This window comes from Zootoca vivipara, chromosome 8, assembly GCF_965207765.1.
Source record: "Zootoca vivipara chromosome 8, rZooViv2.hap1.1, whole genome shotgun sequence".
Taxonomy (NCBI): Eukaryota; Metazoa; Chordata; class Lepidosauria; order Squamata; family Lacertidae; genus Zootoca; species Zootoca vivipara.
In genome coordinates, this window is record NC_142591.1 from 43,560,521 (window position 1) to 43,586,125 (window position 25,605).

General features: G+C 41.3%; 2 protein-coding genes across 7 annotated transcripts in view; one reads left to right on the forward strand and one right to left on the reverse strand.

Moving 5' to 3' along the window:
- Nucleotides 1–1,943: 1,943 nt before the first annotated feature.
- On the forward strand, nt 1,944–24,866 carry RMC1 (regulator of MON1-CCZ1). Of its 4 annotated transcripts, XM_035125435.3 has the most exons (20): nt 1,944–2,214; nt 5,384–5,460; nt 6,837–6,921; nt 7,845–7,901; nt 9,691–9,777; nt 10,681–10,821; nt 11,778–11,881; nt 12,861–12,950; nt 13,072–13,177; nt 14,235–14,346; nt 16,270–16,314; nt 17,211–17,264; nt 17,536–17,664; nt 17,958–18,064; nt 19,283–19,402; nt 20,180–20,257; nt 21,622–21,726; nt 21,928–21,996; nt 23,020–23,245; nt 24,678–24,866. In XM_035125435.3, exons 1-20 carry the CDS (start codon nt 2,104–2,106, stop codon nt 24,755–24,757), a joined length of 1,983 nt encoding a protein of 660 aa, XP_034981326.3. In that variant the 5' UTR covers nt 1,944–2,103; the 3' UTR covers nt 24,758–24,866. The 4 variants fall into 4 exon arrangements, with proteins under 4 accessions (XP_034981326.3, XP_088532409.1, XP_034981328.3 ...); XM_088676283.1 differs by lacking the exon at nt 20,180–20,257; XM_035125437.3 differs by lacking the exon at nt 17,536–17,664.
- NPC1 (NPC intracellular cholesterol transporter 1) overlaps nt 20,110–25,605 on the reverse strand; it is a 44,986-nt gene continuing 39,490 nt past the window's right edge. For 2 of the 3 annotated variants that reach the window (XM_088676281.1, XM_088676282.1), the window contains exon 25: nt 24,775–25,384. In XM_088676281.1, the coding sequence (XP_088532407.1) occupies nt 25,302–25,384 (83 nt within the window). In that variant the 3' untranslated portion in view covers nt 24,775–25,301. Of the gene's footprint in view, nt 21,022–24,774; nt 25,385–25,605 lie in introns of those variants that run through there. The other variant, XM_035125434.3, reaches the window with a different exon arrangement.

Genomic DNA, 25,605 nt, shown 5'->3' on the forward strand with positions numbered 1-25,605 from the left:
GTTTTATTGTAAATGGTTGCTTATTTCTGGATCTTAACAGGTTTTCTTGGATTTGCTGGTTTTGTAACTGGATTTGTAATGGCTTTTAGTCAAATACAGTAATTGGTTGATTTATGTTGGGAAGTGTGTGTAGGAAGGAAAAGAGGCTTGACAGTACTGGTCCAAAGAGGTCAAAGACAAATAGTACATCCACTGTTGCCTTTTTCTAAACACATCTCGAAGGCCTCCCCCAGAGTAATGCTAATCCTGAGGTCATGAGAAACTTTTTCCTCATTATAATATTACAAAGTAGCATTACATTGACATTTAGCTGCTCTGGGAACTTAGTACTGTACAAGTATGCTTCTGCATATCCAGTTATAATGGATACAGTTGTTTATACAACGCAATACTGATGACAGGCTTCTTCTGGAGGTGATCCTTCCCTGGCTTATAAAAGCATTGAAAGTAAAAATGCTTTAATATTTGTCATGTTGAGAGCCAAGTCTTACCACACTGGGAAACATGTCTGGTCCGTGGCATTTTGTTGCCAGAAGAAATATGCAAGGTGGTGTGCATCTCCTATTCTCTGTCCAGAAGCTGACCTGATGGGCAACTGCATCTTCCTTTAACTAAAGCAATGACCCACCTTGCTCCTCAGCATTTGAGAGTAGCAGGCAACTTGGTGCAGAGCTTGCAGGTAACTATTACCTCATTGCCTAATGATAGCCAGATTTGGACACTTGGTCACACAATGTGTAATTATGAAATTTGCGGGGTCAAGAAATTGTGATAACTATTAGTTTAATCGGCTTTTGAAGTTTAGACAAATGTCTAGGATTTATGCAATCCTGTACATTACATTAGAAGCACTGCCCACTAGATTCAAGGGAACTTGGTGCCAAGTAAACACGTACAGAATTGCAGCAAATGTCTGCTTGCTAAATTGGGGCTGTAGCTCAGTACATTTGCAACACAGAAGGTCTTTGGTTCAACAGAAGGTCCCTGGCATCTTCAGGTAGGCCTGGGAATGTCCCCAACCCTGGGAAGCTGCCAGCTGCCAGTGTCAACAGACCCAGGACCCACTTTTAACTCCAACATGCCTTTGGGGACCCATTCCTTGACCTTTTAGCACGTACAGTACTGGGTCAGGGAAGCACGTAAAAGCAACGAGGACCCAGGCAGCAACAGCAGCCGCATCCTAGTATCCCCCCGCTTCCCTGGATTTAGTGTAACAGGGAAGGGGTAGGGAAAGGAGAGAAAAAGAAAAGAAAGAGAAGAGGAGGAGGAGGAGTTTGGATTTGATATCTTGCTTTATCACTACCCGAAGGAGAACGCGGACACGCAGGAGGGAGGCAACGGTGGAGACGGGAGGGAGGAGCTGAGCTCGGCGTTCGCCTCAGCGGAGGAGGAGGAGGAGAAAGCGATTCAAGAATAGCAGCATTTCCCCTTGGAATAAGGGACAGTCGCTTATTATAAGGGACAAGTGGCAACCTTAAGGCATGACGCTGCTGGTGCTCCTGCTGTGACGACCCCTCAGCTCGACGCCAGCTGGGGACCAGATCGCCCCGCCTCTGAGTGGCACGACGTCTAAAGGCCAGTTGCAGAGCGTCGCCTCAGAGCCTCCTTGGCCACCGGGAGAAGCGAAAATGCCGGCCCGATCTGATCAGATGCTCTGCTGGGTGGTCTTTGCTTTTATTTTTATCGTGTATTTTTTGTTCCTATACTGTGAATTTATTTTGTTACCGTTCTGAGACCTACTGGTATAGGGCGGCGTAGCAATAATTTTCTTTTTACCCACTCCCCTCCTCCCTTTCTGCTGGTGGGAAGATCGGGCCGGCATTTCCAGTCAAGCGGCCTACAGCGGCGCCTTTGCCGCGTCGTCCTGCGCCTTTAAGGGCCGCCGGCAGCTCCCTCGTCATGCGCAAGAGGCGCCTAACCGGGAAGCGCTTGTGCGGCCGCCCAGAGGAGGAGGAGGAAGAGCCGCATCCACCACGAACCGGCTTGTTGTGTGGGAAGCGGGTTTGAGGGGGGCAGTGAGAGGAAGCGGCACAGAAAGGCCCGAAGCGGCGCGCGGGGAGAGGCGGTTACTTAGAGCCAAGGGGCCCTTCTCCTCCCGCTGCCATGGCGACAGCCGACAGCCAGGACTACTACTTGGCGCTGTGCGCGCGGCCCGTGCACTTCGAGAAGGCGAGCCCCGTGAACTGCGTCTTCTTCGACGAGGCCAATAAGCAGGTGAGGGGGGGGGGGACTCAGGGCCGAGGGAAGGGGCGGAACCCGCCGGGCAGCCCGTACCCTCCCCCACCGCGCCTGCCCCCGTGGAACCGGCCCGTCACGCGCTCGCTGGCGTTGCCACCCCCGGGATAGCAGGCGCCTAGGCGGCAACAGCAAAGGCAGGAGCCTCCCAACTTTCACAGACCGACCCGCCCTTCAAAAACAAAACCTGCAGCTGCAGTCTATAGCACATCAGAGCTTCTCTTGCCACTCTTCCCCCCCCCCGGCAGTGTGGGGCCCTCTTCGTGCCTTGTTTTCCCCTGGAGCGACTCAGTGTAATGGGAGGGCGGGGGTGGGGCTCTCCTGTACCTCTCAACACTTACTCCGCAGGTGGGATTTTTAATGGCCCGGGATGAGAGGTAAAAGCACGCTAGGCGAAGTTTAAGAAAAACCTGTTTAAATGTGCATGAAGCCTGTGGCATTTAAAAACAAAAACAAAACCCCGATGAATCTCCTCTCTTTGCCTTCCTTGGAAAGAATGGTGCTTTGTGGACCATCTTAGAAGGGTGTATGCCATCCACTTGCAAATCCGGATTTAACTGTTGAAAGCCACTGCTAGAATCCAGATCTCCTGGAATGGGTGGCTTCTGTAAATACAGTACTGATGATGATGTATATTTATAGCCTGATCATCATCACATATAGTGGTACCTCGACATCTGAACGATTCGACTTCCGAAGCTTTCGACTTCCGAAGTCGACAACCCCGGAAGTCTTATCGCCGTTCTGTGCCTGCGCAAAGCGGTGTGCGCGGTCGGTGCATGCGCAGAAGCGGCGCTTCGACAACCGAAGACTTTGACTTACGAAGACGGCCGCAGAACGGATTGTCTTCGTAAATCGAGGTACCACTGTAGTTTAATCCCAGAGTGGGGAACAACTAAATAAAACAATACAAATATATACACAGAAAAAAGTTATTAGTCCATAAAAATCTATTAAGTAACACACAAATTAACAACTGAGTCATGAAAACAGCCCTGAGAATTACTACGGTATGATCCAGAGTCCTCTCAGTGAAAGAGATTTAGTGCTGCAAGGCTCTCCAACTTTGTTGTAGGATGGTTGCTTTTTTTTTTAATGGAAAAATGGTTCCTGCAATATGTTCAAAGTAGTATAACCAGTAAGAAGGGTTATTGCAATGCCTATTATCTTGTGAAGTGTTTGTATCTGTAAAATGACCAGGTGGAACAAGGAACTTCTTTTAATAGTTGCAAAGAAGGGGAAGTTCAGCAGGTGCAGCTCATTGTGTCTTAGGCTGTGGGGAAACTGCCCTTACTGATGATTTTGGTTCTACAAAAATGTTAAATGTTCAGTTTCCTCTCTGTTCTGAGCATTGGCTTTTTTGTTCTTCTGGCTCTCTGGAATTTGTACTTGCTTTGCCTGGTTGGGCTGTCCATATAGTTGCATCGTATAGACAATTTGCTTAAGTTTACTAATAGAACACAGAAAGGTGAAGGCCAAATTGGATGTCTGTTCCACAATCTCTGCACCACCCATGAGTTTACCTTCAGTGCTGCACTTCAATTTGCTAGCAGAGATAGTTTTCTTGAATCAGTTTTTTAAAGGTGCCATAAATAACTCTCGAGAGAAAATACTATCCCTTTTCTTAATGCAAGAGCCAAAACTGATATAATTTGCAATATTTTTTCTTGAAAAATACAACTTCTAGTGTCATCACATGTCTGAAACACTAATTTAATTAGTGAGTGTTTTCATGTGATCTCTTTGTTATAGATTCTCCATGTGATTGCTTAAGTTTCTTGAACTGCCTTCATGTGAGCTTGGTCTTGAAGACAACTGGGAATCTGAAATTTGACATCAAAGCCTACCGTATGTTTGCCACACTGTAGCTTTGATATCTCTTTGGTACAAACTGTTGCAATGCACATTTGACTGTGTTTGTGCCTGCAGTTCTTGAACTAGAAGAACATTTGACACAAATTTTCACAATCTCAGAAGCACCCTTTTTAGCTGTTCATGATTATGGAAGTTGTAGCTTTTTTGTGTGCACAGTCTGGTTATCAGTGAACTTTTCCAATAAGCATATTGTTTGTTTAAACCATCTCTACCCTGCCTTTCTAAATGTGTCCAGGCATAAAATACATCCCTGAGCAAATAAGTACAAACAAAATAACTGTAGAAAACCATTCTGCTTTCACTCTTGCCCAACCCATTTCCTTGTCCTCACTAGCTAAAGCACTTGAGTAATTTCTTTAACCTGAGCAGCTACTGAAAGTGCACTGCCCCCCATTCCATCCAGCGTTATCTGAACAGGAACTTGGAGCAGAGCCTTGTCTTAGCAGGCAGATACCGTAAGTGTATTTGAGGAGATGTGATCTCTGAGATGCATGTGACTTCTTGCTGCCAGTGAGCTCCTTGTTTCGGGTTCATAAACTCACTGGCAGCTTGTACAAATTTATATGCCACCTCTTGCCCAAGGCCACCAACAGTTGAGTTGCAACTTCTGCACAATCTTTGGGAGTGGTATCATGTAAGAATGAATTATGCAACTGACATATTCTAACCTAGTATTTATCAGTAGGGAGAAGTCATTGGAAACAAGCCTCACATTGCCCTAGCTGGGGAGGACCCATGACCAGCATGCAAGTGGCCAAGAAGGAACTGCAACTGTTGACATTTAGAGAAAATAATGAGAACTGGTCCTTTATATTGTAAATAAAATAGTTAAACCAGTTTTTTTAAACAAGTAATGCATTAAATTAAACTGCATTGATAATTAGAAAGGGATAATTAGAAAATCTGATGTTTTTGTTAAAAATGCAATAAAAATATATTAAAAGAAAAGAAAAGAAAATCTGATGTTTATCTTACTTTGAAAGTTTCTAGAGCAGTGGCTCTTAACCTTGTTGGCGTCATGGGTTCCTTTGAGAATCTGATGAAAGCTATCAACCCCCTCCTCAGAAAAATGCACGTAAACATATATACACAAACTTATGCATCAAGCTTCTTCTTCTTTTTGCTCCTAGTTCATTGACCCTGTCCATGAACCCCAGGTTAAGAACCATGAATGAATGAATGAATTGATTTATTTCAGTCACTGACCACAGTGAGTTAAGAACCCTGCACTAGAATGAACCTAAATCCGGATATTATTTTTTTAATTACTTAGGTTTTTGCTGTTCGATCTGGTGGAGCTACTGGGGTCGTAGTTAAAGGCTTGGAAGACCGCAATCCCATCTCATTCAGGTAAGTGTGCTCTAAAACAGAGTGTGCTAGTTAATCTCTTAATAGCCTGGAGTTGGGCTTTAGTTGCAGTGTCTATGATTCTACCTTGATACAAAACACAAAATTTTTGTTGTAAGAGAAAACTGAATGCTTCTTTGAAAATGCTAATTTGTGTGACTAGTTAAGGCCACTTGTGTTTCATTTAATACACAAGACTTAACAACTTTTAAATAAATGTATACAGCCTACTCTGGCTGGCTGCTTTTAGATTGTGGCATACTTGGAATCATAATGGCATAAAGCTGTGGGTTCGTTATCTCTGTCAGCCTGGCTGGCTCACTTCTTAGGAGTTCCTTTGAATTATAGGACCAGATAAGCAGTCTTAAGCTTCTACAGTTGAGGTGAAACATAATCTCGCCATTTATGGATTTACATCCTGCCTTCCAGTATATGTCTCAAAGTTGTTTACAGTAAAGAATAAAACATAAAAACCTAGATCAAAACATCAGAAATATAAATATTATCACCACATTCATAGTGCGAAGAGCTCTTGAAATAAAACAGATTAAATCTGGTTTCTAAAATTTAGGGATGGTGCTTTGCCTTCCAGAAAGCCTCAGTGACTGGCTTGCAGTATACTGGGGTCAGGGGGTCCCTGCCTTTTGGTCTTAAGACTGAACAAATTCAAATTACTTTTGTTTGTTAATAAACTTTGTGCAAAACTTAAACAAAGAAGCATCCTCCAAAAGTTCCCCTGAATAAAGAATGCTATTTGTTTCAATATAGCAGATGCCTTGGTTTTTCCCTCCCTCAGACTCCAGGGTGAGCAGGGGCAGGACTTGGCTTTAACCCCTTTCCCGATGGTTTCCTTAAGAGCGTCCCTTTACTTTAGCTTACCATTCATTCCTTTAAGGAAAAATAATTCACTGTGGGAGACATGATAGAAGGGTCGGCTAGTGTGTGTGGGGTTATTGTTTTTGTTTGTTACTATGGTATATATTTTTCTGTTTTTATATTGTCAACTGCCCTGTGATCCTCAGATGAAGGGCAATATAGAAATTTAATTATTAATAATACATTTTATCCACAATACTGAGCAAGTCCAGCACTTATGAACAAGGAATTTGTGGCGGCAGGGAGGGCAGTGTATGTGTACTGGGACCTTGGCAGTACAGAGCACCTCCCTTGGCACAGACATACATGCTTTCCAACCTTCCATAATGGCAGGCATGTTGCTAGTATTCAGTTATCTGTTTTGTGCTTTGATTCTTGGCCTATTGGCATAACTAGGAGCAATGCCCACTGCATGCAGTCAAACTTGCTTCTGAAAAACATGTATAGGTTTGCTATGTAAAATGCCCATAAATTATCTCCTCTGGCAATTTATTGTTTTATAGAATGGAAGACAAAGGGGAAGTGAAGTGCATCAAATTTTCTTTGGGCAACAAGATATTGGCTGTCCAGAGAACATCAAAGAATGTGGTAAGAAATTGCATATTTAAAAAAACAACCCAGATAGTCGAGCACAATGAAATCTCTAGACTAATAGAGTAGCTGATAATGTTAATACAGTCACTGTGGCTTAGAAGTACAGTGGTAGCTCGATTTACAAACTTAATCCGTCCCAGAAGTCCGTTCTTAAACCAAAACCATTCTTTAACCAAGGCGCGCTTTCCCTAATGAGGCCTCCCACCGCCGGTGCCCTTTCACCGTTCGGATTCTGTTCTTAGACCGAGGTAAAGTTCTCAAACCAAGACACTGTTCCGGTTTTGCAGAGTTTGTAAACCTAATCTTTCTTAAACCGGACTGTTCTTAAACCGAAGTACCACTGAAATTGGGGGAAGGAAGATTAAAGAAACTTGATCGAATTGAGCCTCTTAGGTTTTATTTCTTTATTATATTTAAACCTCTCTCTAGGGGCATGTGGGAGTGTTTATAGCCATTTCTTCTTTCCTTGGTGGCTGATGTCTTGTAATGGGTTCTCTGCAGGGGGGGTTTCTTTTCTTTTCTTTTAATATATTTCCTATTAGCTTACCGTCAGTGCAACTGCAGCTCTGGAGGCAAGAGCTTGGGACCTGAATTATGACAATATTATGACTCACCATTACATTTGACTGTAAACAATTTTCTCCTTTACATTTCTGCAGTGTCTTGAACAGTATTGCATTCCATGGCCAATTAAAGATTAGGGAGCATTTAGGTGGAAAGTAGGATATTAAAACAGAAAAGAAGCTCTTAGATGTCTGTCTTAATTTACAAAGAAGAGAGATTCAAGTATATTAATAGTCTTACTCTATGCAGTTAGGTGTGCCTAAGCCAATTAAAATCAGTGAGCTCAGATGTACCTAACATAGTGTGGTTTCGGCCTACATGTTTCTTAATTGCTGCTTTTCTTGTTGTTCCAGGACTTTCTGAACTTCATTCCAGACAGCCCACAGATAGAATATACTCAAGAATGCAAGGTACATTTAAACAAATACTAAGTTAACTTAGTTAAACTAAGTTAAACTAAGTTAACTAAGTTAAATCTTTAAAATATTGTAACCTCCATTAACCTTCAGTTTGCTGGCTCTTAAAAAAAGTTTCAAAATGCACATCTCACTTTTATGCTGCTATTGTAGTTCTTCAGAATGCTTTGGGTTCTAGTTGTTGACCATCAGCAAGGTTTAGCCAGTAGCTCTCATTTTACAGTGATGAACATTGGGAGGTGAGGTGAGGAGGAGAAAGCTTGTTCATTTAAGTGGATCAGATTTCATAGTTGGAAGTATTAAAATCCCCAAATCTGTTCTTGTACAAGCAGTAGAAAGTAACAAAGGCCCAAGCATATATAATGAACAGTTCCCTCTTTCAGTTTCTCTTCCCATTTAGTAGTCTTGCAATCTGTTCTGAAACATTTATTCAATTGGAAGCACTTGATAAATTTCAGTTATCCTATCTTGAAAAAGCTAGCTCACTGTGCTGATGTTCATAGTGATATGAATCAATTCTTCCCATATTTCTCCAAAATCCAGTTTTGTACTTTACCTGCTTGAGTGGATTCAAGAAACTACTAACTCTGTGCAAACAGCTATGCTAGCTCATGCTGTCTGTCCCGTGTCTCTTCATCATATGTTCTTGAATGCATGGAGAGGGTAGTCTGAACTGTGCTTGTGTGCATGCAATTTCTAACATAGAACCTACATCCATGTGATAAATTCTAATTATGTGAAGCAGCTTTTAGAGTCACTGTGAAAGAGTCCAGTACAGCAGCTTTCTGTTGTTGGTGTTGTTGATGAATTTCCTCACCTTTCTGCAAAAGTACACAAGTTGTGTCATAAAACAGACTATTCTGTGATTCTGGTGTCTCTGACACATGGCTGGCCAACCTTTCCTGAAAACCTCAAGGCTGCTTGTAGGTGTTTTCTAATGCTCCAGTCAATCTTTTATAGTTTAAGCCTAGTGCTTCTTGTGTGATCCTTAGTGGGCAGTGTGAATAGCATGCAACAAACATTCTCCCGTTATTTTTTATATTTCTTAAACCTAGTAATGGATGCAAAGTATTTCAATCCCCTGACAATTCAGGGGATTAGAATTAATCCAGATTAATTCTGCTCTGTCCATTTTTCACCTTGCTTCTAGTCATTTGGAATGGAGCATTATGAGTAACATCTAACACAGATACAGTAGTTACAGATACAAGTAACAGGTACAACGTAATGATTGGCATGACTGATATTGGATGCCTTTGCTTAACGTGTGGATTTGCATTTTTTCGTGAGAGGGTGATGAGATAGCCATGTTATCAGGTGCCCTGTTTTACAGTACAGTATAACTGCTACAAATCTTCACTGAATATTTCAATTGCATTTGAAAGCTTATTTTGAAATATTGCAATGAACTTAGTAGAATTTGCTCTGAGTATGCATGCATAGGATGAGATTCTAAGTTTAGTTTCGTATTTCTTTACTATAAACTAAGCTTTAGGATGCTTGACAAGAGTATGTGATAATACAATACCTGTATTTGCATAGTGACAAACATGCAAAATGTATATGATAAAATATTGTCAATGAGGATTGATATTTGCTTGGAAGCTTTACTTGCACATCAAAGCACTTGTGACAGACACTCTTGAACTCGGGGGACTCCTTTCTAGATTTACTGCTGAAACTGAAACATGTAAACTATAACAGGAGACCCATGATAATTCTGGCTTAAATGAACTTGTATGCATATTCACCTATTTCAACTGAATGTTGTTTGCTGTTAAAGACCAAGAATGCCAACATTTTAGGATTCTGCTGGACAGGCTCTGCAGAAATCGTCTTCATAACAGATCAGGGAATTGAATTTTATCAGGTAAGAAAAACAATCTGATTTTTTTTTTAAAGTCTGTTACGTTGTTCTGCCATATTTGCTGTGTTTTAAAGGCCAAGTGACATTTCAGTGCCAGTTGAACTAAATCCTGAAATTTCGTGTTTGGCTTTTGAAATTTAAATTTTCCTTTCCACACTTAAGTAATCCCATATTGGTGAAGAAGGAAATGAATATTCTAATACAATACTGCAGGAAGGATCTCTCAGCAGTGCTCCCAATTCTAAGCCGTTAGAAGGGCCTCCCCTCCAGATCCCAGTACTTGAGGTGATGGATGTTGGGAGAGGCGCTACTCAAAGTATTTGCGTCAGGGCTTTATATTATAATGACAGTACCTCTTAATTGGCCTCAGTAGCATATCGGGAGCTAGTGCAGCTGGTTGAAGAATCAGTGTTACCTGATTCCACTTTGATACACACCTGACATCTGAAGGCGGCCCTATTTAGGGAAGTTTCTAATGTTTGATGCTGTGTATTGTCTTTTTAATATTCAGTTGGAAGCCGCCCAGAGTGGCTGGGGAAACCAGCCAGATGGGTGGTATATAATAAATAAATAAATAAAATAAATAATAGACAACTCAGTTTTGACAACCAGATTCTGCACATGCTGTCTGCCCACCAAGAGCAAATGTCAATATTTCTTAGGATTAGTGTCAGGAGACCACCAGAGGTCAGCGGAGAGTCCAGGAAGTTGGGACCAGGGCTCTCTGATGGAGACGGAGCCCAGGATGCGAGCTGCTCGCATCCTGGGCTCTGTCTCCATCGGAGAGCCTTGGTCCCAACTTCCCGGACTCTCCGCTGACCCCTGGTGATCCCCTGACAATTAGCAACTGTAAAATATATTGCATTTTTTGAAATATACAGTACTGGAATTTTTTTGTGTCTTCAGGTGTTACCAGAGAAGCGAACTTTAAAACTTTTGAAGAGTCAGAATATCAACGTAAACTGGTACATGTACTGTCCTGAGAGTTCCGTAATTCTTCTGTCTACCACAGTTCTTGGAAATGTTCTACAGCCGTTCTATTTTAAGGTAATAGTAGTATTTGAGTGTCCAGTGTTATCATCCACATTGCTTTAGCTGCTCAGAGAGCTTTTTAAAACTATGCTGCATTTCATTACATTCCCTTGCCTTTCATTTGCTCCCAAATATACACACCTTTCCTACTTTTTTTGGTTTTAAGCTTGGCTATGTTTTACATGGCACTTGGAGGTGCTGTTTGTATGCCCTGGTCAGCAAATTGGCCGTTTTGTGAGGAGGGTGTGTTTGTGTGTGTGTGTGTGTGTGTGTGTGTTGGAACTTGGAAGCATCATGGAGCTGCAGCGAATCTCCACTTCTTTTCATATGTCTACCATCTGTCCCCAGAATTTATGAAAAACACACCTTCTATTCAGCACCTGCTTTGACCTGTAGACTTTTTTTTTATGTTGTTGAGATTTCAAAGGAAAAGTCTCCAGTAAAACATGTCAGAAGTCAATCATAATGTATAACTTTTGTTTTAAACCCATGACTTAATTTCCTTTCCCCCCAAAGATGAAGTTTTTGTAAGTTTATTTAGTAGTACAAGCCACAGCTGCAAATTAATTTTGAGAATAGACTGTAAGGGGGGGGGGACAGATTCAGAGCCAGCAGAATATTTTTATATGACAAAGTACCTTGGACATTTTCTAGCTTCAGTTTGTGCTACAAACTTAATAGTTAATGTTGGAATATTAAGTAGCAAAATGGATGCCTCGGATAGGTTAGTTATTTAATGAACAGTTCACTCAATCGTAAACCTTTTTTGTGGATCATTAAAATCAACGAGTATAATATTAAGTTACAAATTTAGAACTGCAAGTTTAAAACTTCATTTTACTGCTTGGTACTGGGCACGCTCAAGTTTCTGCGAGAAAATATTGTAGGCTGTGATAATTTTTATGAAAACCATAAGGGGAACCACATAGAATTAGAATTATATGCAGCATTTTCAACATGCTTTCTTCTAGGGTGGAACTATGTCAAAGCTGTCCAAGTTTGAAATTGAATTACCCGCAGCTCCAAAGGCGTCCAAACTCAGCCTTTCCGAAAGAGATATTGCTATGGCTACAATGTAAGTATTATCGTGGGGGGGGGGCTTTCCCCCTCCCTTTAGATTTATGTCCTTAGATGTGGACACATTGCCCTTAATATCTCTTTTCCTTTTCTTTTTTTTTCTTACTAAGCAATTGGTTTGCTCTACAGTGAACTGAGAGACCCAATGCAATATTCTGTTTCCTAAGAGAGGATGTGAAATAGCTACAGATAACAGCCACTTTCTAAGTCCACTTATTTCAGGGAACAAAGGAAAGAAGAAACTTAAAATGTACACAACAGAACAAGTTACTGAAGCCTAGTTTGTTTTGAACTCAACGAATCCCCTCTTGAACACCTTAAAATGGATTTTTTTCCCTAAGAGGAACTGCCTGAGACAGGCAAAGACCCTGGCCCAATCCTCCCTATATTTACTATACTCTCTTTATTTGGTTACTACAAGAATGCATTTCATCTTTGCAGCCCAGAATCTTTAAATTCCCCTTTCCTTTCAACTTGAAAAATTCTGGTCCTTTCTGTGCAACTTTGAAGTTGCACCTATCCTTAGTTCAATGGATTGGCACCTTTTTAAAATTAATTCTGTATTAATTTAAGTGCAGGAGTTAAGGAAAATTAAGTCTTCCCCAAAGGAAATACTCCTGCGTATAAGACTACTTCTTAACCCAGGAAAATCTTCTCAAAAGTTGGGGGTCGTCTTATACGCCGGGTCGTATTTCTTATACGGCGAGTATATCCCAAACTCTATATTTTAACTGGGAAAGTTGGGGTTCGTCTTATACGCCCAGTCGTCTTATACGCCAGAATATACTGTACGGTAATGATTCTACTGTGATGGATTCCACTTGTGGAATTGTGAGCCTTTATTTAGAAGCATTATCAATATACAGTATTGTAAATTATAATGGCTGTCAAGAGAGACCTTACAAATCCATCCATACACTTTTCTTTGAAATTTATTCATGAGTTCATACAAAACATAATATTTTTTATCTCCTTAGATATGGGCAACTTTATGTTCTATACTTGAGACACCACTCAAGGACATCCAACAGCACAGGAGCTGAAGTAGTTCTTTATCACTTACCAAGGCAAGTTTGTCTGTTATTTATAATTTTGATTGTTAAGATTAAAAAATAAAATAATAATAATAAAATCAATGCTCTTGATAATAATATGCTCTCTGTCTCTCCATGCTTAAATCTACCATAGAGAAGGCTCCTGCAAGAAGTTGCATATATTGAAGTTATACAGGACTGGCAAGTTTGCACTAAATGTTGTGGACAACTTGGTGGTAGTTCATCATCAGGATACTGAGGTACTACTTTTTCCTTTGGTTTTATTTCTCATATTAAACATTAACAGCTGAAGCCTTCCATTTTATCTTCCTTTGCTTCCTTTCCTTCCTTTATGTGAAAGTTGTAGCTGTGTAGGGAAGAGCCTGCTGGATCGGGGCCATGGTCCTTCTAGTCCAGCATCCTGTTCTTACAGTGACCAACCAGATGCCTGTGAGAAAGCAGCAAACAGGCTTCAAGTACAAGAGCCCTCAGCCCTCCTGTGCTTTCCAGGAAGTGGTGTTCAAAAGCATTGCTGCCTCCAACTGTGAAGGCAGAGCATAGCCATTACGGCTAGTAGCCCCCAATAGCCCTTTGGTGAGATCTAGATACCTTCAGCCACATGTGCAAAAAGAATTCCACTAGCACAACAGAACTTCCACTGTTCCAGAGCCTCCGTCCTGCCTTTGCTACTCCAGTGCTGGATGGCTGTGAATAGTCTAGGAACAAAGCACATCACCATGTGTCACTAGTGGATTAATTTTAAAACCAGTAAGTGTAATTCGTTATCATACCATAGAATGATGGAGGAGGATGGAAGAGAAGTAAATCAATAACTGCATATTGTGGTGTGATGAAACTGGGGAGAAGTCTTGTTAAACCAAGAGAACAAGAGGAGTGGGAAAAGGAGAGGCAAAAGGGAGCCTGCATGCGAAATACCTGTGCTCAGTGTTTGGGGGAAATTGGTGAATGAGATTTTATGCATGTTGACCTATTACAAGTATAACTTCACATGCGAGTTTAGGCAAAAGACAGTTGGTTACTGGCAGCACTGTGAGTGATTTTGCTAGGGTGGTTAAATGGACAAGTTGTAATTCTGACATGCATCTAAGTATGTGCATGTGGTCTGATTGTAAATGGGCTATATGTGAGTTTTGGCTTTAGTCCCACTCTCTGTTAGCAGTTGGCCCTCGAAGGTCCTCCACACCTCATATCAGAAGTCTGATAAGGCTACTCCACCATTTTTGCACTTTTCCATATACGTATGAACTAGTTTTGATGTGCATCACAAGGGAACTTCTTTCTTTTTGTCAATTTTAGACCTCTATTATATTTGATATCAGACTCAAAGGAGAATCTGATGGCACAGTTATCCTTCACCAGCTTGTACTTCCAGCTCGATCTATACAACCCTATCAGATTCCTGTGGCAGGTAGGGGTCTTTTGTTTTCTGTTTAACTAGCTTGGAAATCTAGTTGGTAGAGAGATACTGTAACATTTTAATGTGCATCTATCACTTGGGTTTCCATTTTATTTAAGAAGTAAGGAATAACGCTGTTTAACTTTTGCTAAATGTTTCAAATATCTTGTTCACGGGAAGAAATAGTATCATCTCTAGGCAGCCGTTGGCTGTCATTGCCTGGAGAGAGCTAGCAGGTCCCCTGGCCAGAGTTGACTTTGGTCAGAAGCTTCCCCTTCTTGTGTTTGGCACTTCTTTTCCCCATGATTGCAGCCTCTAAGCAGCCTGTGTCCCTACAGCAGAGTAGTCTTCAGCTCCATGTGAGACACTGGTGAAAGTTTCATGTTCAACTGTCAATTTGAAAGGCATTTGGAAAATGAAGACTGGCTCTCTGAGGTTGGTGAGAGTCTTCTCTTCCTGAGCATTATATAAGAATGGATGGAGATTTGAGTGAGCTGTATGAAAATGTACTGAGAAGCCCCTTGCTGATCACTCCCCCAGCTTGTGCCTCCACCCACAGAGAATATAGCCAAAGTATCAAGGGAAAGTGTGAAGACCAGGTGCTGGGAGCTTTAAACCACCTGGCATGCTGTGTCATATGGGTGCCTGTTTCTGCCCTTATGCAAGCCCTATCTCTGCAGGCTCAGTTCTCATATTTGGGTCACGACATGGTACACAGGAGAGGAGGAGTGGTGCTGCTCCTTAACCATCATTTCACGGGCACTTTCTCCAGATTCCACCCAGAACTCTAAATATGCCTACCGTGTTTCTCACATTTTAAGACACCGTCTTATATTTATTTTACTTAAGAAAATAAGCCTATGGCTTATTTTCGGGGGTGTCTTATTTTTTTAAAATTACTTCCTCTTCCTGCTGTGGCTTGGCGCCCGGAACTGGCTGCTGCACTGCTGGGCGCTTTGTTGGCGCTTCAGCAGGGCACGCTGCTGGGTCCCGCTGGGTCGGGGCTCCAAGCCGCATGCTGCGGCTCTTGCCAGGTCCCGCCGCCGGGGCGTGGCGTGGCGCATGCTGCAGCTCTTGCTGCGTCCCGCCGCCGGGTTGGAGCTCGGCAAAGCGTGCGCTGCTGCCTTTGCCGGCTCCCGCTCCGTCGGCTCCCGACCCAGTGGGACCCGGCAAGGGCAGCAGCACGCGCTTTGCCGGCTCCCGCTCAGTCGGGGCTCGGCAAAGCGCGTGCTGCTGCCTTTGCCGGCTCCCGCTCAGTCGGGGCTCAGCAAAGCGCGTGCTGCTGCCTTTGCCAGCTCCTGCTGGGTCGGGGCTTGGCGCTACGGGTTGCGCAGGGTCCTGCTGGGTCGGGGCTCGGCGCGGGGCGTGCTGCAGCTTCTGCCGGCTCCCGCTCCATCTGAGCTCCATGCGGCGCACGTTGTGCATCCGCTTCTGGCAAGGACAGGCATCTTCCTTTTCCTGTTCCTTACGGAAGCACCATCCGGACCTGCTCCCAGCACGGTATAGTACCGGTACCTCAGCATGTCTTATTTTGGGGGGATGCCTTATATTTTATTGCCTTGAGAAAATCGTGCCATGGCTTATTTTATAGGCACGTCTTAAAATGTGAGAAACACGGTATAGCTCTAAAACAAACATGATCCCATGAGGATTGGGGCCCTGTGCAACAAATAGTCAACCTCTTGTGTTGCCTATAAAGGACTTAGTACTGTAGCCGATTCATCAGTAAATGCTAATGAGCAATTATTTATTATATATATATTTTTATAAATTTGTTAAGTTTTAAATATTACAATAAGCTCTGGGTCTAATCCTCCTATACCCTAGCCGTAACTTCTCAAGGTATATTGATATGGGGTAAATTACTACTGTCAATCTTCATCAAAACATATTAATCTCTTCAGGATCATGAATAATCTCTTTCTCCATGTGCAGGTCCAGCTTCTGTAACCAGTCAGTTCCCAGTTCCCTGTAAACTCTGTATCCTTCAACAGTTTGTGTTTTGTTATGAAACTGAACCCCACGTCTTTCCTCTCTCTTGTGTGATAAACATGTTGCTTTTTATATCTGGAGGGAACAGAACTGAAAAATATTGCAATAGAAATATGCATTGAATGTTTGAAGAGTATGAAATAGCACTATTTGGCATGCAGCGCAGTCCTATGCGACTTTACTTGGGCATTCAGTTGGGTTTATGCCCAGTTAAGTGTGCTCAGACTTATTTCCACACCATTATGAATCAAGAACTTTATCATGGGATAAGGCTTGGAGGGTGGTTGGGGTGCTAGGATTAAGCTAGCACATCTCCCTTTTGTATATTAAGTTAGTCACATAACTGTTTGGATCCAGCTCATAAAGTAGCTTTGGTTTTGCCCCCCCCCCAATCATATATTTATTTCTAATAAAACATAACCAAATATAATAACATATGCCAAAGAAAATAGAATAAAAATAGAGTAATGGGATATCTAGAGCTGAACATACAGGAAAAGAGAGACCGATCGATCAATATATAGATATACACAAGCATAACAATTTAATGTCACAAAATTCAGAGTAGCACAAATGGGTTTACTTTCTTCTGTACCTTATTATTCAAGTACATTATGAAATGACTCTATTTCTCAATGAAGATATTATCTAGTTGTCTACCCTAAACCATACATACTGTGTTTTCATTCATACTGTGTTTCAGATTTTGTTAGTCATTCTCTCATGGATGGTGTTCTCATTTCCCCCCCCCCCAATTTTGACAAATATCAATTCTAATAGTAATAGTAATTTTGGCAGCATTTAAGAGGTGCCATGAAGTGACTTTGTAGACCCCTGAGACCTTATAGAGACACGACTTCTGTGGAGTTTTGTTTAACATTTAGATTCTTCATCCTGGATTGTCTTTCAGCCCGATATTATCATCAGTGCGAGTGAAGGTATGTCTAAAGTTGTCAGAGCTCTTCTGTTTTCATTAGTTTGTGTAATTACAATGCTATATTTTTTCAAAAACAAAAACAAAAACCCAAGTATGTTCTATCCTCATATTTAAGATATTTAAAAACCACTCAAGTGGGTTGGTGGAATATCTGACTCAATGAAGAACTAGTTATGAATTGGTAACTTCTAATGTAGTATAGTATCATAATGTGGTTGTAATGGAATGTTTTGGTAAAAAGGATTTGCTATTTGTTTTGGTTTTCCCCCCAGGTTACCTCTGGAATCTGCAGGTGAAACTGGAGCCTATAGTAAATCTCTTACCAGACAAAGGAAAACTAATGGACTTTCTTCTTCAGAGAAAGGATTGCAAGATGGTTATTCTTTCTGTGTGTTCTCAGAGTAAGATTTTGCTTCCAGTTTCCAGGAGCTGTTCTTTTGAAAATCTTTGTTAAGAAGCACTCTCTTGCACACTATGTCATTCCCATATTGAGTACCTAAAGTATCAGTTTTCTGGCCTCTAGTTAGCATAAGATGAAGAGCAACTATAATATGGTGACTACTAGCTACTTAATTGTAGTATGAAATGTGGTTCAGATCGATGCATACAGATACTAATTTTCAGAGGTATTTGCAGAATTTAATATACCAGTGTTCCTTGCCACTAATTTCGTTATGTGTACTTTTTGTTGCAGTGTTAAGTGAACCAGACGGAGGATCATTGAGTGTGGTTGCCACCGTTTTTGACAAACTCAATCATGAATATAAGAAATACTTGGAAGCAGAGCAGACTTACAATATGGCAAGTTATGAAGATCATTTTCTTTGCCACGGGCTTTGTATATACTGTTTCTGATTAGCAATAATCTTTGATCACTGATTTGACAGTGATCAAATCTGTAATTCCTTACACAATGAAAAGTAGCTTCTCTAATATTTATATATACGTAACTAGTGCTCAAATATGATCACTGCAATCCCTAAAAAAGGAACTAGTTAATTTTTTAATTTGTGGGGGGGGGGAAATAATCCCACACCAAAGTCCACTAAATATGTATCCAGTGAAGCTGAATGTTGGAAGATTCAGGACAGATAAAAGAAAGTACTTCCCTAGGCAGTACATAGTTAGGCTTTGGAACCTACTCCCATAGGAGGCAGTGATGGCCACCAACTTGGATGGCTTTAAAAGCTTAGACAAATTCATGGAGGATAAGGCTATCATTGGCTGTTACCCATAATTACTATGTTCTGCCTCCACAGTTGGAGGCAGTGTGCTTCTGAGTACCAGTTGCTGTAATCTGCAGGAGGGAAAAGTGCTTTTGTGCTCAGGTCCTGCTTACGGGCTTCTCACAGGCATCTGGTTGGCCACTGTGAGAACAGGACAGCCATTGGTCTGATCCAGCAGGCTCTTATATTCTTACGTATTTGAAGGCATTGCCATTTTGATTAAAGTTATAGTTCTGGTTTAATCCTGATCTTACTTATTTTGTATACCTTCCTTCCTTTGAAGATCACAGGGCAGTTCGCTACATAAAAATACGTCTTTTGTGTTCTCATTTTGTAACAAAAAACCAGAAACAAACCACTAACCGCTCTCCTGCAAACATATTTAAAGGCCATAGATCGTTTAATCAGCCAAAAGCTCTGTTACAGAGAAACATTTTCACTTGGTGCCTAAAGATGCGTAATGAAGGCACCAGGTGAGCACCCCGGGGGAAAGCATTCCACAGACAAGGAACCACTGCAGAAAAGGCCCGTTCTCATATTGCCACCCTCCAGACCACTCATGGAGGAGGCACACGAGACATAAACATGGATTTCAGTCAGTGGAATCCATTACCAAATAAGGTGTGGTAGCTGACTAAGTCACCCTTGAGTAGACTGAAGTTACAATAATTTCAGGGGGTCTACTCAAGTATGACTTTGTCAAATACAACCCAATGTATCTAGGTATAAAATTAGTAAGTGTTATCAGTCCTTCAATATGTTATATCTCACAATATTTTCTGGTATTTTTCAGGCACTAGAAACTGGGCAAAGCAGAAGCAATCCACCTCCCAAACGGCCAGTTCGTACCCAGGCAGTTATTGATCAGTCAGACATGTATACGCATGTTTTGTCTGTCTTTACTGAAAAAAAGGTTGGTTGATATAGATACACCAGCATGCTGATTTAACATCATAGGTCTTCATATGTTAGTTCAAAGGGAGACAAGTATTAGTCACAGCAGACAGTAACTAATACTGTTGTGGTAAACAGAAGGTAATTTGTCAGTCTCTCTGAAGCAGGAAGAAGGTCTGAATAGCAATCAATCAGACAATTTAAACCTCGGGGTCCTTATCATGTCCCCCGGCTACATGCTGTCTTCTCCATGCTGCACCTTTTTTTTTTAAATCTGACAGGTAGTCTCCCTGGTCTGTAGTGTTCCTCCAGCTGCTTGTAGTTTCTCACTGGGCTTTTACTGCCCATGTCCACATCATTCTTAAAACAATAGCCAACCTTTTCACTGGTTGCAGAACAGAGAGGACTTCTGTATCTGTGTGCCATAGATTCAAGGACAAAAACTGAGTTGATGGGGGCCATGGGAAGAAAGGCGGAAGTGATGACTATGGCTGCATGTGGGGTGAGAGAGAGGAAGTTGGTTGACCAAATTCCTCTCTCTCACCCCACTTCTGCCTTGTTGTGCTGCGTCTTGGGCAAGTTACTTATCTTCTAGGCTCACCAGTTTGACTTCTGTAATGAGTTTTGTGTGACTGATGATGGTCATGAATGGGACACATCCCCACGGCAGACATTTTGTGACACTTTCTCAAAGGTAGAAATGAGTCCACAGACTAAAAAACTGACTCCTGATTTAAACAGATTCTTTATTGGAGTTGAAGCATCTACTTTAGTAAATTCTTCTTTTCCTGTTTAGGAAGCACCTCACAAGTTCACTATAGCTGTCTTAATGGAGTATATTCGCTCGCTCAACCAATTCCAGATAGCTGTTCAGGTAAAAACTTAAAATGTCTCGTTATATAAGATTATGATTCTCTATCCCGGTTATCTGTTATCTATTTTTAGACTGCACACTAGTTGCCAATTTTTGAAATATTAAAGCTGTTTATTTATTAAGTAAAATTAAAATGTGCTCATTCCCCTTACACAGACATTCCACATTCTTTTACAGAACTGTTGCATTAGTTTGCACGTAATTATATATGAAGTTTTAGAGGCGATTTGAGGTGACAGAGCAACTTTATAGATATCAACTAAGTATAAATATGATGAATAGCATTGTGAAGAGTTTGGGCTAGTAGTGAACAGATGTATTGGGATCAAAGCTACAATTGTACATTTTTCCCTTCTGAAACGCTGGAGTGTTTGCTTCATCAAATATTCAGGATTGGAAATGAGCCTTTGTAAGTGTGCTAATTTTGAGCCCTTGTGTTGGCATCTTTCAGTGTAAGGTTTCTAGTTCATGTGTGAAGATACATGCACCCATACAGTTGGAGAAAGTCCAGTCGTTTACCACCACCTCTTATACACTGCATCACCCTTCTTCATATGGAGAGCGCTGCTCACCCAATAGTGTTAGGTAGGCTGGATTAGTCTTTAAGGTAATATTGAGTTTCAAGTTGCTTTCAGCTACAGCTCCTTCTGTCCAGGCACTTGAACCTCCGTTTGCTTGTCCAGTCCTCCTGCTCCAAAGGCCACAAATGCTAGGGAACTATCAACAGGGCAGGCTCATGAGAAAATGTCTCATTCCCTTTCAACCTCCAGAAAAGAAAAAAGAAAAATCTGTTTGAGTATTTTTAAACCCAGTAAACCCCTTCCCAACAGAGAAAGTATAGAGCTGAAAGGAATTTAGCTCAAGTTGAAGAAAAATCCAGAGGCAGAGAAGGGATCAACCTTGCTCTGTTTAGACTTTTTATCTGTTCCTGCTGCCTTCTTCTCACTGGCCAGCTGGCCAAGAGGTTGAAGTAGGATGATTTTCAGCCAAAGAGCTTACTAACCTATCTGAAGAGATGAACTTGAGTTTTAGAGCAGGGCAAGGGGAACCTGTGGCCCTCTTCATGTGACTGGACTCAAGACTCCCATCAGCATGGCCAGGGATGATGGGCGTTTGCATCTGAAAGGCCACGGGTTCCCCATCTCTGCTATACAGATTGGTAGCCTTTAGCTCTTAGTTCTAGAATTGAATTCAGAAAATTATAGTATTTCTTTTAAGAAAAACACAGCCCTCCATGTAAGAGTCTATGTGCCCTTCTTCAGTTGTTAACTTTTCTTCTGTTTCATCCCCCATAGATAACTTTGTAGTTAAATACTTGCCAAGTTACTACTGGTTTAAGCAGTTTTTTCCCCTTGCCTCCTTAGCATTATCTATATGAACTGGTTATCAAAACCCTTGTTCAGCACAACCTATTCTATATGCTTCACCAGTTCCTGCAGTATCATGTTCTCAGTGATTCAAAACCTCTGGTAAGTTAGTTTCTTTCGTCCTTCACCGTACGGCTTTCATTGCTTCTTGGTTAATTCTATGCTGCCCTTTCACTAGACTTTGTAGGTGTATCTTCATAGCAGGAATCTGGACTCTGGATCACACTATTTTCAACCATGCTACTTTTAGGTTTTAACACATAATTGCGAAGTATTGAGACACTGTTGAACTTCCTGTTTCAGGCCTGCTTGTTACTGTCATTGGAGAGTATTTACCCTCCAGCACATCAGCTCTCCCTGGATATGTTAAAGGTAAGTACACAGAGACTTTTAACTTGTGAAAAGCCGATGCAGTGAATAAAGGGTCCAAAAGGACGCTGTGAGTAAGGCGCAGAGCGGCTGTTAGGGGAGCAGCACAGTCTCTGTAGGAGGCAGCCTGTGACGCAAAAAAGTTGAAGAAAAAGGCAGGTCAACTACCAGCAACAAGGAAAAAAGATCAAAAATAAGAAATTAATGAAAAAATAGAAGTAAAACACTGAATATAGAATAGGGGAAGATGTTTACCAGGGAGATAATGGTGTTTTTTTTCTTTTCACCTCAGTGGAGGACACACAAAAGGACTGACACCAAACAGTAACAAAGATGGGAAAAGTAGCCAACAAACTACTAAGGAAGAGAAAGATTACTAAGTAACTAAGAATAACAAAGAAAAAGTAGTTAGAGGACTCAGCTGACTAGCAGTCAACAGCTGGGAGAGCCAAACTGCTCAATCCTGTTGTTGTTTAGTCGTTTAGTCGTGTCCGACTCTTTGTGACCCCATGGACCATAGCTCACCAGGCACTCCTGTCTTGCACTGCCTTCCGCAGTTTGGTCAAACTCGTGTTCGTAGCCTCGAGAACACTGTCCAACCATCTCGTCCTCTGTCGTCCCCTTCTCCTAGTGCCCTCAATGTCGTGGTGAAGGGGCTTGAATAACTCAAAGAAGCTATGAGCTATGCCATGCAGGGCCACCCAAGATGGACAGGTCATAGTGGAGAGTTTTGACTAAACGTGATCCACCTGGAGAAGGAACTGGCAAGCCACTCCAGTATCCCTGCCAAGAAAACTCCATGGACAAAGACAACAGGCTCAGTCCTAGGCAGGAGGAAAAAACTGAGGAGAAATGGGTCTACCTCCCACAATTCTTTGCTCCTGCCTGAGTCTCTTGCAAGAGTAACAGCCCAATCTGAACACTTCATCGTCCGCCATAATAAATGGCAAGATCATTTCCCCTGTGTGTTGGAGTTAGAGCTTTCATTAGTTCAGCAGCCACTAATGGTAGTCACTTTGCTTTCAGAGACTTTCTACTGCAAATGATGAAATAGTGGAAGTTTTGTTGTCCAAACATCAAGTACTGGCTGCCTTGAGATTCATCAGAGGTATTGGAGGCCATGATAGTATTTCTGCTCGAAAGTTTCTTGATGCAGCAAAGCAGACGGAAGATGAGATGCTATTCTATACCATATTCAGGTTCTTTGAGCAGAGAAATCAGCGATTGCGTGGAAACCCTAGCTTCACTCCAGGTAAAGTGTCCATTTGCAAAGCAGGGAGGGAAATATGTTAAGAGAATCCCAACCAGCCTTTACCTTTTTATAGAAAAGTTTATTAAACTAGATGATGTCTTGTAAATCTTAGTAAGCTGGGATAGACTCAAGGTTCAGCAATCTGTTCTTGTACTTTTGGCCACTTACCACCAACGTTGGTTCCAGATCTGCTTTACTGGTCACTATTTTCAGTAAGCCCGCTTAAGAGAATTTTTTTATAAAAAAACCCACTGCTGTGGTTTATAGAAAGTGAATTTAGGGACTGGGCTAAGCCATTTAAATGGAGCTTGGCCAAATTTTAGTGAATATCCGTATAAGTTTATTAACTGAACAGTTGAGGTATTAATACACAACCTGCGGTAAGTTGCCCCTACCCTCCGTAAACTGTCTAGACAATACATTTTTAGAACACACTAGCTTTTTAAGAAGTTTAAAGCACTGATTTACAGAGTTCAAATAAAGATAACCCACCACAAATTGTACTGTTTTGCTCTTAAAATATCATTTCTGCAATTAAAGGCACTGTGTCTACATTTTGAATACTGATTTGACAGTTCTGGTAAAATGTGGAAAATGACAACTGTAGTAAAGACCATGGGTAGTGGTTGTGGGGAGTCTGCTGCTATATGTTTTGGGTTTTAGGAATTCACTTTTAGTTTGACAAAAGTGACACCCACCGCTCCATAAGAGTGCAAGTGGAAGGAGGACTTATTTCGCTGTAGCTGTTTGGTATCTGATTACATTTTACTCAACATCAACCCCATTTGATTTAATCATGGCTAACCTGTTTCTTTATTTCAATGGAGGTACTCTGAATATTACTTCCCTTGGCCGGGGAAGAGTATAGGTGCCTAGATGCATGCATATATCGCCATTTTTACCTTGAAAGTCCTCCACACTCAAATCATGAAAGGCCTTCTTTCATGTATACCATGGTGTGGATTTCTTAGTAGCAGGGTTTAAGCATAACAGTGATAAGGCATGTCCCAGTGTTTGTAGCAATACTTATGGGAATCTGCTAATCTGAACGTAATTTCATATTGTGACTGATATTGCCAAGAAAGTCTCATGGACAATTGTGCTGAAGTTTGGACAAAAGGAGGGTAGGGAAACTGTTCTAGTTCTGGCTGAAGTGGCATGTTATTTTGATTGTGCTGAGAATCCAGTTTTGTCATAGTAGTAACTTAGCTCACAACAGCAGTATACATATTACTTAAACTACTTCCAGTTTATCAAGTCTTAGTACTAAGTTTCAGTGCATTTTTTTATGTACTATGTGTTCTTGAGCTGGACCAGTGGTCCTGTCTGACAGGTAGTGTGACCAGTCCAGAAATCCTCAGGAACTGCATTCAAATAAAATCGCATACTGGGAAAGTATTTAATTCCACAGTCTTTTTTGTTTGTTTTACAGGAGAGCACTGTGAAGAGCATGTTGTGTTTTTTAAACAGCATTTTGGAGAACAAGCATTAATGAAGCCTACTGCTTTCTGAAGTAGAAAAGCTATACAAAATGTATAAACTTAATTTATTGCATTTTATGTACTGATACTTTTGACCTACAAAAATTCCTATTTTATAATAAAGTATATATACACACAGACCCTTTGGCAAATTATTAAAATATTATTTTTCCACTAATGGCTCATTTGTCTCTCCTAAAAATAGAGCCACAAATTGCATTGCCTTGCATTTAAAAAGTAGTGTCAGTGGGTCAGCAATCTACTCTCATACATGTCACTTTAGATTTTCATCAGGAAAGCAAATTCATTGTGTGAAACAATAAAAACTAGAATGTATTAAATAATAATAATTTATGATCCTTCCAATTTTAGTAACACTGTAACTGAAATATGCAGTACTTCCTGAGTCCAAGGTGTTCAGAACTACTGGTCATCTACTTGGGTAGATCTCTTATCTGTCCAGTAATAGTGGTTTGTAGTTGTGCGACAGTAGTCATAGAAACTTGCTGAAACTTATGGTGAAAAGGGCTTCAGGTAGAATTCAATGAGTCCACTGACCACTTTGTTTAAAATGGCTAGAAGAATAAGAGTCTCTCTCTCTCTGTACCTTTGTTTCTCTCTTGTGCTGCACGTGCTTTAGCTTTATTTACTGAAGGTCCTGTAAAGGAAAAGGGAAAAGTTACTCAAAAGCTCCAACAATTTACCAGTTTGATAATGGTTGGTTCTGCAGAGACAGAAGTAGTATCCCAAAATCAGTTTGCTTGAAATAATTATTTTCCTTCAAGTGAAGGTGTTCTCAGATGGGATGAGAGCTGTCCTTGCAGGCAGAGACTTCTGCATTTACCCCACCAGTTTTGACTCCTGCCTTCATGCTGTGGC